This window comes from Athene noctua, chromosome 5 (assembly GCF_965140245.1).
Source record: "Athene noctua chromosome 5, bAthNoc1.hap1.1, whole genome shotgun sequence".
Classification (NCBI taxonomy): Eukaryota; Metazoa; Chordata; class Aves; order Strigiformes; family Strigidae; genus Athene; species Athene noctua.
In genome coordinates this window covers 11,300,167-11,314,769 of record NC_134041.1, presented here as the reverse complement: position 1 = coordinate 11,314,769, position 14,603 = coordinate 11,300,167, and the positions used below count along the sequence as shown (strand labels likewise).

Here is a 14,603-nt window from a genome sequence, read left to right as displayed (position 1 = left end):
TATATTATTTTTAATGTATTTCTGAAGTGGGAAATAGGTCCTAAACTAATTTTTACAACACTAGAAAAAGCACCAATGATTATAGGTTTCTGAAACATAAATACAGATGTTTGTATGCATGTGTGTGTATATATATATACAGATATATATATAGACACATAGGCAGGTAACATTTTAAAAAGAGCAAAAATTTTCTCCCAGATATAAAAGGACTGGAAACACTGCAGTATGTGATTTTTAAAGCAAAAATAAAATGGCACATACCTAACACACAAAACCACCAAGTTAATGTCCTACAGATAAAAATAATCATTTTCACTGTGTATTATTCAATTAAAAAAACCCCTAAAACTAGTTTTCTCATTTGCATTTTCTGTAGGAATGTCCTTGCTCCTTGCAGCAAGGGTACTTACCTAATACATAAGAAAAAGGCAGTATTTTTTACCAGAGAACCAACTCTGAAGAAGCCTCAAATGAAGCAATTCATAAAGCAAATGTAGTTTCTTCTTTAAAACAAATTCCACAAAGATAAACCATTTCTTTTTCAGTCATTTATTTCTTAGGTATTCAGTCATAACTGCTTAGCTGAGCACACAGAAAAAGGATTTCTCTATCAGTCCTGTATAATAACTGGGAGACCAAATGGAATTTCTTTTCTGCTTCATGCATAAATCAATACATTATTGTTCTTCCTTCAGGACCATCTGTGCAACACCACTGACTTCAAATTATTCATAGAGTCTAAGGCCAGAGGGGACCGGTATATCATCAATATGATCTCTGAGACATTGTGAGATATTTAAATTTCAGCAATTACTCAGAACTGAGCACAATAACTTTTGTTCTCAGCAACACCTGTGTAACTCCATTCAAGGGGGGGGCAGTGTTACATTAAGCTGCAACTGAATGCTTTTTGCCTGTCAAACTATCCCCTTCCTAGCTTTCCCTCACCCCAGCACAAATTAAATATTTTATTTTGAACAGAATTGTAAAGCTAGATGTTTTTTAAAATAAGATTTACAAACTACACAAAGCTGATAAACTGATGAAGTGTACTGACTTAATGATTCTGACAATGTCAATCCTATGCAATTATTCTTTCCACAAACCTTACTAAAAAAGCAGCTGTATCACACCCCAGAATCATATGCTGCTTATCTAAGGGTTCTGAACGAAAGGAAGTGGTGGATGGATATAAGAAACAATGATCCTGAAACCTAAAAAACCAGATATCTGATATCATTTAAAAAAAAAAAAACAAAAAACAACAAAACAAAACCCCAACCCTAATGACCATCAAACAGAAGAGCCAGAGGAGTTGCTGGGAACTCACCTCACCATGGAGCAGAGAAGGGACCAAGAATTCTAATTAGGGAAGATTACTACAACACTTGAATAAATATATTGTGATAAACCCAATAAGTTTACTATAAGTAAAAATTCTCTAAGTTCATAAAAAAAGGGAAAAAGAGTAATACAAAATAGGCATGAATTAATGGAATGCTCCAAATACTACTGATGTGTCTTCATAAATACTGAAGGAAGTGAACAAGGTAATAGTGTTACACATCAGATGATGAAGCCTGAGCCAGGATTTCAAGGATCAGAAAAGTTGTTATAAAGGAGTTCAGGAATCAGTACTATGTCTGTACTATTTAACAGTCTGGTGAAGAAGAGGAAATTAAGTAACTTAAAGTTCACTGTGTCTCCAGAACTTTTCAGAAAGAGCTATACTGCCTGAGACTATCAAAATGGATCCCAGCTGTGCAACAGCAGTTTAGGAAAAACAGTTATTTGGTGAACTGTCATCACACCTTTAAACTTCTTAATGTTATGGCTTCAGCTAATTATGTTAATTGCTTGTTACATCATCATAATAAAAGCGTATCCAAGACTGAAAAGATTCAAGGAATAACAAGATCCAAAATGTTTCATTGTGTATTTTTATCCAATAATCTATTGCAAAACAAGAACTACCTTTTCCCCTTAAAGAGCAGATAAATCACATTAGTTCAACTCTAGCTTCTTTTCTTCAGTTCCTCTTATCCCACCTTGTAATACTACAATAAGAAAATGCTAAAATGGGACTTTGCATTGTCAATATGCAAGATTAGTAACCATAGGTTATTTGAATGGTGTTAAATTTGCAGTAATTTAAATTCATGGAGAAGCCAAATTTTGCTCTTCATATAATTTTACTGACTCATCAGAAACTTCTGTGAAAACTTGTTTTTCCCTGAAATAAGTTACCTGTTACTAGTAAATGCCAGTCACAAAATCATGTGGATTTTCAGTTTGCTCCAGTCTTTTCTTCCTCCTCCCCTTCTTCCATTAAAGTAAAAACTGACCCCAACACATTTACAACAGATAAAGCTATGATAAATGCTGGAAATCAGAAAGCTCTACGAAAGACAACCTATCTCTAAGATTCAGAAAAAAGCCACTATACCTTAAGATGTTTGGATGTGAGAGTCTATTCATGAGTTGAACCTCTTTCAGCATGTTTGCTCTGTTGCTGTTCAGTGTGTTCATCTTCAAAGCCATTACCTGGTCTGAAGTTCTGTGCCTTACCTATAGGATACAAGCAACAAATGGTAAGGATATGAAATGCGAGACTGAAAGAACAGTAATGTTGTAGTACAACTTAGAGATCCTTTATGACAAACCACTGGATCTATACTCTGATTTCTGTAGTCTTTATCACACAGATGACTTTCTATAGGCATACTATCCAAATGTGAAAAGGTATTTTGCTCTTCTCTTGTGATGACAGAAAGCTTGAGAAGTTGAAAAAAAAAAATCAGCTTCTTCGTACAAGTGAAGAAAGACACTTATTTGTGTCTTTCACAGGGAAAACCTCAGGGAAGGTTTCCTACTGCAAGACCTATGAAATTCATCTTTGTTCCACCCATATCCCTCCTCTTTTCCCACTGCAGTGATTGGTGTCATTGCTCCATAGAACATGTTATGAAAGGACCTGTTGGTTACAACTACAGGGCAGATTTCAGAGGTATTCAATGTTTATTTCTGAATTAAGACCACAAACCAGCTTATACATTCAGTGGACAGAAAGCATTCATACCAATGCCTGCTGCAAACCAGAGACATTCCTGGACACGATACCACCTAGTCTAGGATGTTAGTCGTGTCTGCAAAGGGTCAGCATGAAAAAGAAGATTTCTCTAGGAACTGCACAGAACCAGCTCACAGTTCAGGTACCTTCCCCAGTCAGAAATGCATGACTGTGGCTATTTCTAAGTTGATACTCTCAAACTAGCCTATCTGTCATCAGCAAACAGACCAATGTTACATAGATGTGTGCTACTATCAGACAGTTGCCACAATAACTCAAGTCTTGAAAGGCCTTAACATTTCCTCGCAGTTGAGCTTTCCCACATGCGTATCGGTAGTATTCTTGGGAATTGTGTCCCATTTTCTTCCTACATCGGTACCTGCACCTCAGAAAGAAAATGTGTACTTCTCAAAGCACTGAATTACCACCATGGAAAATTTATTCATGTTTATAGAGATCAGAAAAAGTTTAGAAAAGTCTGTGATGCAAGAATTTAAGACTTTCATCAGTCTTCTAGTTTAAAATAGAAATCCACATTGTGATGTAGATACTACCTGTATTTTAAACAATGGTAGCCTGCTTCCTTTTATTCTAGAAGACTGTTCATCTTTTCCAGTAAAAGGCTTCTTTAGCTGTGATGTGTAAGTTACAGAAAGAACAGCTGAACTCATGACAAGCAGATGAAAGGAGAAATCTGAGTGTGCTTTTTGGAGGCGAGGCTCAGTGGTAGGTCCAAGGTAGAAAGTGATACCCATTTTCAAGCTGTATTTGCATGCCATTATCTTCAAGAACAGGGCAAGTACTTCAGCTAAACACTCTCACCTAGACACAGAGCACCATGAATGCAGCACAGGGATGTACTAGGAGGAAACAGTGTCCTGTTTCAGATGTGTGCCTGGCTTAATGCTTTTGAGTTGCCTAATCCCGTCCTAGTTTGAAGTATAGGATAGCACCGGAAAAATCGCAGTTAAGTGTGATAAACATCGAGGGACAGAATGAATAGAAAAATAGACCACAGATGCTTTTTCTCCTGCTTCCTACCCTGCCCATGCACACAAGCTCATCAGATGCCTCACCCACAGTCACCCAGTAATTCCAGCGCAAGAAGGATCACAGAAAGAAGGTGGAGAAGGATATAGAAACCAGCACTGAGAGCAGAAACCAACAGCAAGTTCATAAGCATGGGACTCCTCCTTTCAGTGGAAATACCGGCTTTAAAATAAAACTGGTCAAACTACAGCTTTTGTGCATTATAACATGATAATCTAGAGTCCTCATGCATACAACCTGTCTTGCCTGTTTGGCATGCTTATTGGTTTTAAGCGGGATGATTACATGTTAAGTTGATGAGGTTTATTGTTACTTGTCAGGTTTCTTGTGTCTATTGTGCACTTTCATTAATTTTTAATTTTACGTAGCATTTGCATACACAGCCAATTTGAATGAGCAAGCTAAACTGGACAGATCAATGTCTATATACAGACTTTTAAAACATACACTTTAGTTATATATTAGTTTTATTAGCAGTGATGCTTTGGCTGAGGAACAAAAAATTTTTTAAATGCTTTCATAGACAAGAAAGGAAGATTTGTTGCAACAATGCAAGTTTAAATTAAGAAAAAAGGACAATTTAAGAATTTTGAATCTATACACAGCAGCTAAATCAGCACACTTCCTCTGGGAGAAGGGTTAGGAGCCTTGGGTGTTGTGGTGGAGTAATTTTGGGTTTGCAGGGAATGGGAAAAAATTTGAAGGAACTTAACTCCTACAGTCAGAGAGATGCTTTCAACAGAGCCTCCTCAGAAATCAGCTTTCCACTAACCTAGAAGCTTCACAGTCTGCCAACATGGAATGAATAGAGGTACAAGGTGAGCAGGAACTTGGATGGAGTGTGGTCTTAAACATTATTTGCCTTCTCATTAACTCTGCTAGCCACCTCTTAATTTCCTGCCCATTTCTATAATTCACTCACTTCTGTGCCGAAGTTTAAGTCCTTTTCCCTCAACTCTGAGGTAAAAGTAGAATCTATCATAGGACTTTCTTCCTTGTTATTTGCCTTTTCCTTGTTTGACCACTCTTCTTGAGCTAGGGAAACCTCGGAAAAGAGGGTGGATAACTTTTGGGGAGACTGTGTCCTGCATGCTTCCTGGATTTTCAGGTGAACACAAGGGGAAGTTGTTAGCAACTGCTTCTCAAAGGTCTGATTGTCCACAGTACTAACTCCACATCCAGAGAAAATTGAGCCACTTTTGCAAGGACAAAATTTTTCATCCTCCATCTCAGAAGGATTTTCTGCAGTCTTTTCAGTCTTGATAGACTGAACAAGGTTCGGGGGGGGGGGGTGGGGGGGGGTGGGGGGGGGTGTTTGGTTTAGAACATCATTTTCCCCATGCTTTGAAACAGCTCAGATTTCTAGCATATATAGCATATTCTGTCCATATAAGTGCTTTCTAAACAGCACTCAACACTGTGCTACACTTTGTTTCACTTAAAGGGACACTGTAAGGTAACAGCAGTAATTTCATTTGAACTTTCATATACTGTTCTGATGTTGATGTATTCCTGCCAAATCTAACAGAACTGCAAATTACCTAATCAAACCACAGGAGAGGTGGGAAAACAGGAAGGGGGGGACATCTGCTTAAGAGGACAATACCCAATATTATGCATAAACTCAAATACCAGTTTATATATTATGGAACACAATGCTAATCACTCTGAATATACATAAGGTTAATTGTGCTCTCTCTTCTGAAGCACTGCTGGCAAACAGTATTTCCGAGACAAGAATGGACTGCCAGTAGGGAACAGACAGGTCCTATCTTTAAGGTCTCGGTCAAACTCCAGATCATCTACATAGGGGCTATCAGTTACACTACCCTCTGTGCCTATTTACCTGTCAGTCATACTCTAGACAAAATTTGGGTCTATTTTGGCATCCCTTGCCAAAACCCTGCCAAACTGTTTAATCTTTCATCTCCTTTCAGGCCCCCTATGTGCAATGAAAGCATGGAAATGACGTTTCAATCACCTGACCGATCCCAAGGAAAACTAGTGAATATTTTGGAAATGTTGCTGATCCAATTTAATATTTGTTTACAAGGCAGTTTGCCTCAGGCATATGCCTGTATACTCAACACAAACAGGGATTCACTCATGCAATTCAAACCTTACACTGATGCAACTTGCAGATTGCTGCAAAGCTTTCAAAGCTGTTGACATTATTATTAATTAGGGTTCCTTGCATATCAGAGCAAGTAACCTTTCAGCGATGTCTGGATGATCATGTCTCTGCTTAGAAATATTCTGACAATCCTACAGCTGCTTTCCCATGCTGCTTTGCACATGCTTCTGACTTCTCATTCTGCTTACCTATGTGTCTCCATCTCCGAGGTCACAGTAACTAGATATTGCCTCCCTGTTTTATTGCTGTCAGGCAGTTAAACTGTCCCTTTGCACTCTGATTCTTCTAGGATCAAAGTACTTTGTAAGTACTTTGACCTGGATATGGCTAGCTGCATGGCCTGCCTCTCACCATGTCTCCAAACCGTGTTCTGATCCTAGAACTTTAGAAGAAAGTGAGAAGCAGAGAAAGCCGTGGATCCAGATACGGAAATATCTAGTAATATTTGAAGGAAATATCATAATAGTGATCAGGCAGGGCTCACATTCAAAAGAACTAATCACCATACAAATGCTGTACTGAGTTCACACGAGAAATATCCTGCAAAAACTAATGGTTTTAATTTTCATCTTGCTGTTTAGCTACAAAGTTCTTTATTATTAAAAACACCCTAAATATAATTTAGATAATTATTAAGTCACATAGATATGTCAGGGCTTTCTGAAAATCCAAACATTTTTATGACTTTCACTTTTGCCTAGACTGAAGGGGAGGAACATTTAAGCAATAGCTGAAATCTAGCTTGATTATCATCTCTCACAAGACCTTTTTTGAACTGTAGTAACCGTACCTTTCCAAGTGGCCTTGGAATAAGCATCTGAAGAGCATTTCCTAATACTGATGTTATAAGTCTGCCAATACAGCTCTCATCTTTGGCCCTAGTTTTTCACTGCATTTTCATTATATTCCAAATCATCATCATATATGACAGCTAGAAGTATTTTGTCACTATTCTCTTCCAAAACTGCATTTAATTGCTTTCCAGCTTTTCCTTACCTTCCCCTCTGCAGGTATCCAGCCTCACTGCTTAATTACATTTACAGATCTTTACTTATACAGCCTACTACATAAAATGATGTTGTCCCTCTACCTCTAGCACCTCCAGCAATTCTTTCTTTATTCTTTTACACACCTCAGTCTTCATCTGGCCATTTCACCTTCAGCTTTCCTGACATGTGTCCAAAGTACCATTTTAAAAGCAGCCCTCTCTAGTCTAAATATGTGACCTCCCCTGAGTTTGCTGCCTGTTCCTGAGCTCACTATATTAGCCGCAAAAACGTTGCATATATTTTTACTTATACTGGCTCACCAACCTTACACTCACCAGTTCAAATGTTGCCTCCACGTTCAGTCTGCAGCCTTCAAGTTGGTGACATATACAGCAAAGGTTAAATAGCTTTTCACTTATCTATGCCATCTTCTATCACTCTTTGTAACAGTCTGTGTCTTCAACTGATTTGTGAGTATTTTCTCTTGTGATGACAAGAGATGAAGACGTTAGTCACCGTTCTAGGCCATTTGCACTAACTATCCTATATAGTATAACTCTGCTTACTGACTCCACAATAAAGCTAGTGAGATACATGAGATGATAAAAATAATTATTATTGAAGAGTAAAGACTGCACCATAGGACTCCCTACAAAACGACAGAGCAACAGTTCTGAAGCAGACCAGCATCTGGCTCTGATACAAGACCTCTCCAAAAACAGCCTACTTCCTTGCTGTGACAGCAGAAGGAACCTTTAAAAAAAGTTAGGGTCAGCTGCATTGTATTCAAGTCTCAGAGTCACCACACTCATATGGACATATATTTGTGCCTCAAGGATTAATGTATTTAAAAAATGCCTAAACTCTACGTTTGATTGAAGAAAGGTCCCTTTAATTAAGAAGACAAACCTGTTCTTCAGCTCAGATCATGCTGTTTGTAAAACTGGATTCTCAAATGTTTTTCTAAACATTAAAATGTATTCACAGTCAGATACGCATGTTTATAGTAGTGATGCCTATACCAAGTCAAAAATCTCATGTCACTAGGAAAATTTGCAGTGACAAATAGAAGCTTAAAGAAATACATCAGTCCAGATAATAATAAGCTGTTATGTTGATGCTAGGCAGTCAGATTGGGTTGTGGTTGTTTTCAGAGTAGTCGTATATAATGTCACTATACTCTAACCTCTAGCAGCAAGAGAGAAGCCTGCCAAGTGTAACAAAACTTTGCCAAACAAAACTAGTCAGCATGTGTTAGAAGAGCTTTAGCACAGGTTCAGAAGATGTACAGAAACTAGGCACAAAACAAAAACCAAAACATTTTAAAAGCGTGAAAGTAAATGTGACTCCACTAAATTCTATTACTAAAACCAGTTGTGAGAAATTCACAGAAAAAGGTGGAGCCTTTAACATTTTCCCTTTAGTACAAACACTTGGTATTGGTCAAAGATCCTACTTCGGTAACTTTACTAACTTCTAGCATCACCAATTCAGCAAAGCAACAAGTTCAATTACTACAGCATATTCCACATCTACAGTCAAATGAGTTCTATTTTTTTTGCCGAACTAAAGTGAATTTATAATTAGTGAGACAGCAGTACCGTTCATACTTTGTAAATCCATTTATGTGTGCCAAAAACCCCTCAATTTTTCTTTTGTATTTTGTTTTTCTTCATTGCCCACTGTAATCTAGAACCATGGCCCAAAATACAACATTCATTTATTTTAAACAAACCATTTATTGATAGGAATCTGTGTGTGTATCTCTGCTGTTAACTTGATCTCGAGCAAATCGTAAAGGCAAAAGAGACTACAGTCTTATTTTGAGAGAAAGCACAAATTAATCAGAGGACTATTTGTTCCACAGTTTGAGATGAGATATAAACAGACACATCCCAGGTGGGGAAGCTGACTGATTTCGTAGCCAGTTCAGCAGAATGTAACTATATAAATTTCCCTTTGCAATTAAGAAGGAACATGAACCCATGAAGATGAAGAAAATGCAGAAGAGCACTGTTATACCACAATCTCAGTATAGAGCTCAACTATGTACTTTAAAGATGAGTCTAATGTCATAGTTAGGAAAGAAAAAGAAATATTGAAGTACAGAACTGGAAGCTTATTCTTCATTTTTAATGTTAGCTATCATCATAAGCTGTCATCAGCTCATTTAACAGCCCTGGGCATGCTACTTCACTTACTTTCACTCCCTCTTAAACTGTATCTATAAAATGGAGGTGATATTGCTATCTGCCTGCCAGGGAAACTGCAAGTTTGACATCTACGAATGACCGCTGTAACATCCAAAGATAATACATAATCAGACACTGTATCTGTGTCCTTATTTTCCTATTTTTAATACTTATGGTTAAATATTTCCTGTGTTACTATGGGTTTATCCTGTATGAAAGATGATGGTATTTACATAATCTGCAGACGCTTTTGAAGCAAAAAGCACTTCAGGCTGAGATTTCCTGAAATATAATTGCACCTTCAGTCTTTTACAGTACACTGACAGCTTGGTACTGAGCACACAGTCGTCCCCCCAGTACCAATGACGTCATCATTGCTATTCAAACACATTTGTTGGGTTTCTTTTCAAAAAATCTGTATGGGAACCTTGAGAGAAAGTTTTATTTTGGGCAGAAATAATTTCCTTCATAAATCTTCCAAATAAATGTTACTGTGCATGAGTAAGGAAGTCAGTCTTACATTTCAGAACAGAACCCGCTGGCATACAGCTACTGCAACTATAATCACAGTTAAAGCACTAGGACTTGACCACAACCACAAATAAGAAGAGAGCAGGGAGTACGAAGTAGCTACATTTTGCTTACTTAAGGATACTTAAGTTTTTATAAATTACTACATTTAATAACTTTTAGGCTATAGCTAAAACCAAAAGATCTAAGTAGTTTCTTATTTAAGCCTCCATGGAACTGCTGCTCTTGAGAATTACATTCTCACAAAAAAGTAGCCAATTAAATATACTGTGCAATTTCTTACATGTCCCGTCATTGAGAGTAAAGGATAGGAAGCACAGGAATTGGATTTGCAGGACTTAGTTGCAGGCAGCTGATGTGAAAGTTAGAAACAGTCATTAGTGCCTCAGCGTTAGACATATTGTCAGCTACGGATTAGTTAACAAAGCAACGCTGTCTCAGTATCGATTACTCCAGCGGATATTTCATAGCTCTGTCCTCTCCTCAACCCCTAATCCAACAAGACCATCAAACACAAGGCCCAACCCATGCCGAGCAGTGCCGGCTGCTGCTGCCCCACGCGAAGGGCCACGCAGCCGCCCTGATGCGCTCGCAGGCTGCGACAAGCACAGCGAGATCAGGGCAGCAGCCGCGGCAGCTCCAGGCACAGGAGGCTCACACGGACAGAAGGGAGTCCCTGTGATTTGGATACGGCCTCAGCAGCTACTGGGCCTCAGCAGCTACTGGGAACAGGGTGTTCTGGATAACTCACATACAGAATTCTCAACAGCCAGAGGAGCACAGAAGCCGTATCACACAGGTTTCGGAGTTCCTTTCTCTAATCATGACCAATGGCTATTCAGAGGCTATGAGGAAGCATTCCCTATGGATCCGAGACTGTAAACATCCTCTCTTTTCTGTTACTGCTACCAATAATAATTTGCACTCCTCATTTTTGTATTTCATATTAGTAACACATGCATGTGTATTACCATCTCACACACACATTCTCCAGACAAAGGCAGTGAAATCCATCACTAAAATATATTTAACTTTACCCCCCGTCCAATACTGGTAAATAAGTGTTCAGAGAGGTGTGTCACAATGATCTTAAGCGATGCACTCTTGTTCTCTAGGCGCAGTCATGTTAATACTGGACATGTGCCAGCACAGTTATTTGAAGAACAGTAAATCAGCACCTGTCTCTCAGTATCAGCTATGAATGAGCTTACACAAATGTGCATGTTTGCCAGCTGGCAAAATGTAGAAAATCCCAGGGCTGCCAACCCAGCACATCTCCATCCAGAACAGAAAACTAAACAGATCATTTAACTGTGCTTCAGAAATTATTATGGAAAACAAGACAAAAAGCACACAAACATTTCTGTGCCAAGGGAGTCTTGCCACCTGCCTTGCCCCTGGGAAACTACACAATGATACTCAGATTGGCACAACTTTTCTTCCTGAAGAAAATCAAAGGCCCAAAGCACTCTGAACTACAGAAGTCACTGTACTAAACACAAAATCCAACCAGGGGGTTATCTCTAATTGCAAGGTCCCACTTGTTACAGTATCAGAGTGCATTTCTTACTGTTGACAGAATTTGTTAGCATTCTCTCTAGTTGTGAGGACAACAAAGACTTACCTTGGACATTCAACGTATCAGCTGCTCAACAAGAGGCCGTGTTTCCAAACAGGTGATAAGTATGTTAATTTACAGTAATTTTTTTGACAAAGTATTCTTTTATCATCAAGTTTGTTACTGAGATTTTTGTTCTGGCTTTTTACTAAAGAAACAAACCATTCACTTTCAGGGTATAATTACAGTTCTGTCATATTTTCCAAAGATTTTTTTTCCTTCAACAGAGAAGCTGGCTGACCAAACCAGAGAAAATGAAATGTAATGTAAGCAAAACTCTTTCCTCCATTTTTAAATTTACACCATTCAATATAGTTTTAGACTTTACTTGTAGTGATGCCAAGTAGGACTGTAGAAAAAAGTACTACAAAAATATGATTTTGAAAGTTTTCTTAAAATTTTTCAACACCCCTACAAAAGGCAAGGCTTTCATTAGATCTGCTACCAGATGACAGCTTTTGAGTCACTCCCAGTGTTTCTTCAGCTGATGTTATAAGGTGATTATAACATGCGTATCTTAAGACTTCTACAGAGAAAACAAATAAAAATCAGGACTTATTTCAGATAACAAATGTGAACTAGCCCTCTATTCTACTTTGTATTTAAAAGCATTCACAATTCTGCTAAATGTAAGAGTGTCCTGCACTCAAGTCAAAGGTAATTCTGATTTTTAATGATATTCACACAAGTGGGGATGAAATGAGTATTTTGCTCCCATTATGCAATCTGTAAAGATTAATAATGTGGATGAGGTTTTTAATTTCTATATTAATGATCTGTTGGAGTAAGGCCTGTTTATTACTATGTCTCCCACAGCCTATGCCCTATAAAAGCATTGGCTAACTAAGTGACAAGGACTAGGGTGACAGCGACCTGGCACCTCAATAACCAAAAAATCATTAGCAAGAGGAAGGCAACTGTCTGGTTTAGTTGTTACCATACAAATCATCTTAGCAGTCAGTAGAAGGGTTCCAAAAGGCCGATACTTCACACATCAGTGTGAGATGAATCAAACTTACAAGACTACTTTCACTAAGAAAGCACCACTACTTTCACTAAGAAAGCACCACTACTTTCACTAAGAAAGCACCACTACTCCCTACACGTATCAGAGTAGAAAGAGACCTTAAGCCTCAAATATCTTGATTCTGTCATCTTGAGCAAGATATAAGAGTTTCCTCCACTAGTCAAAACGTAAAGATTGTCAGCTTAAAATTGAATTCCACTGAAATAAGAAGTCAGACAAAGAGGCATGTGTGGACAAGATTTGCTGTCTGTCTAACAAGCATCACATCACACAGGAAGGGCAGTGACAACAGCAATGGCTCTATCCCACTGCAACAGAATGAAAGAAGAAATTTAGAAGAGGAACAATGCACCACACCTGGGTGAGGGAAGACACACACTAACCAAATGGGTGTCACTTCTCAGTCACAAGGTATATTCCCCATGCCTACATGGCCAAATATTAGATCTGCATAACCAATGTGAAGAATAATCCACTCATTCCCTACTCATTTTCCAATATACAAGGATTTCTTTGTCACTTTATGTCATAAGCAGAGCCTGAAGTATCTGATTTTGCCTAATGCAGCAACACCAATCTCAAGGAGAAAAAACCCAAACACTTCAGTAAAAAAAAATAAAATCTAATTGTCTAGAACATTAGTTTCCAAACCTGGTGACCTTAAACTGTTGGTCGCTCTAAGTTTCTCAACATCTTGCCAAGCTTAAGAACATTTTTTTTTTTTAGAAAAAAAAAAAAAAAAAAAGGATGGTGACAAATATCACCAGTGAACCAACAGGAGAAAAGACAATTTCTGGTTGGTGACACTGTTCCCACAGCTATTTAATTTTTAATAATAAGCACAATTCTTATTACAGCTTCTAGCCCTTGGGCCTTATGCCTTTTTTCACTGCACTGAAGACTCCCTTCAAACAAGTGTTTTCTCATTGTAAGACTGCTTACACACTGTAATGACATCATTTCTATACACCAAACATGTTAAGACTGAAGTAATTTACTGAATCACTGCTCTAGTTATTAAAGCAATTTTTATTGTTTGTTTTTCCCCATGTGTTGACTTCAAGTATTACAATTCTCCAGCTTTAGAAAAGCTAAATATCCAAGGTTAAAGAAGTATTTAATACATACAACTAGACAGTTTCCTACAAATACTTAATAGGGTAACTAAAATATAATAACTTTTAAAGTCTATCAAATAGTCCCAGAAATATCAAGGATACTGTGTGATCTCACCTCCAATGTTTTACAAAGTTATTGAGGAACACCTACATCTGTTCAGGCACCTGATCAGCTGCTAATTCCAGAGACAATCAAAGAGGATTTCTTCCTAGTGCAAACTTTACACAAAATGTTCAAAACAACACATTAGAAAATGAGAGAACTTTGAAACTTATGCAGTAAGGACAAAGAAAAAGCATGAGATAGATTTGAGGTTTCCTGTGAAATTTCACATTATCAGCTGACTTCTACTTCAGCACTGCCTTCAGAATATTTTTAACTTGAATACCAGAAATACTTCCTTATGAGTTATGTAGAAAGATATTTTTGTTGTACTTCAAATTTCTAAATCGTCAGTGTTACTATTTTGTTCCTGAAGCTAAACAACAATCATTCTAAATAGAGCAGGTATGAGGAAACCATATACAGGTGATGAAAATCAAATCTTCCAGATGCTTTCTCACTTCCTCAGTAGATTTTTACCATCCCTCTGCCAAGAGCTTCTGCCCTCCCAGCTCAACCATATGAGGGGGTTGATCATGCACATCATCTCCACAGGAAGTCAGAGTAGCCTAATCTACTGCTGGAGGTTTTTCAGTCCAGAGTAGCTTATGATGCAACCACTCCTCTCTTGCTCAATAAAACAGATTCTCCAGAGATACCTGTGAGTTGGTATCTTTCATTGCAGCAGTCTCTACTATCGGCTTTAAAGAACAGGTTAAGGAGGTGTCCATGAAGAATGACAGATAAAGCTGCTTTTGCCCTGGGACA

The 14,603-nt window shown here is 38.0% G+C and overlaps 1 protein-coding gene across 1 annotated transcript in view; it reads right to left on the bottom strand.

Moving 5' to 3' along the window:
* TESK2 (testis associated actin remodelling kinase 2) overlaps positions 1-14,603 on the bottom strand; it is an 82,493-nt gene that overhangs the window by 51,983 nt on the left and 15,907 nt on the right. Inside the window, exon 3 of the mRNA XM_074906308.1 lies at positions 2,450-2,571. Within this exon, the coding sequence (XP_074762409.1) occupies positions 2,450-2,571 (122 nt within the window). The remainder of the gene's footprint in view (positions 1-2,449; positions 2,572-14,603) is intronic.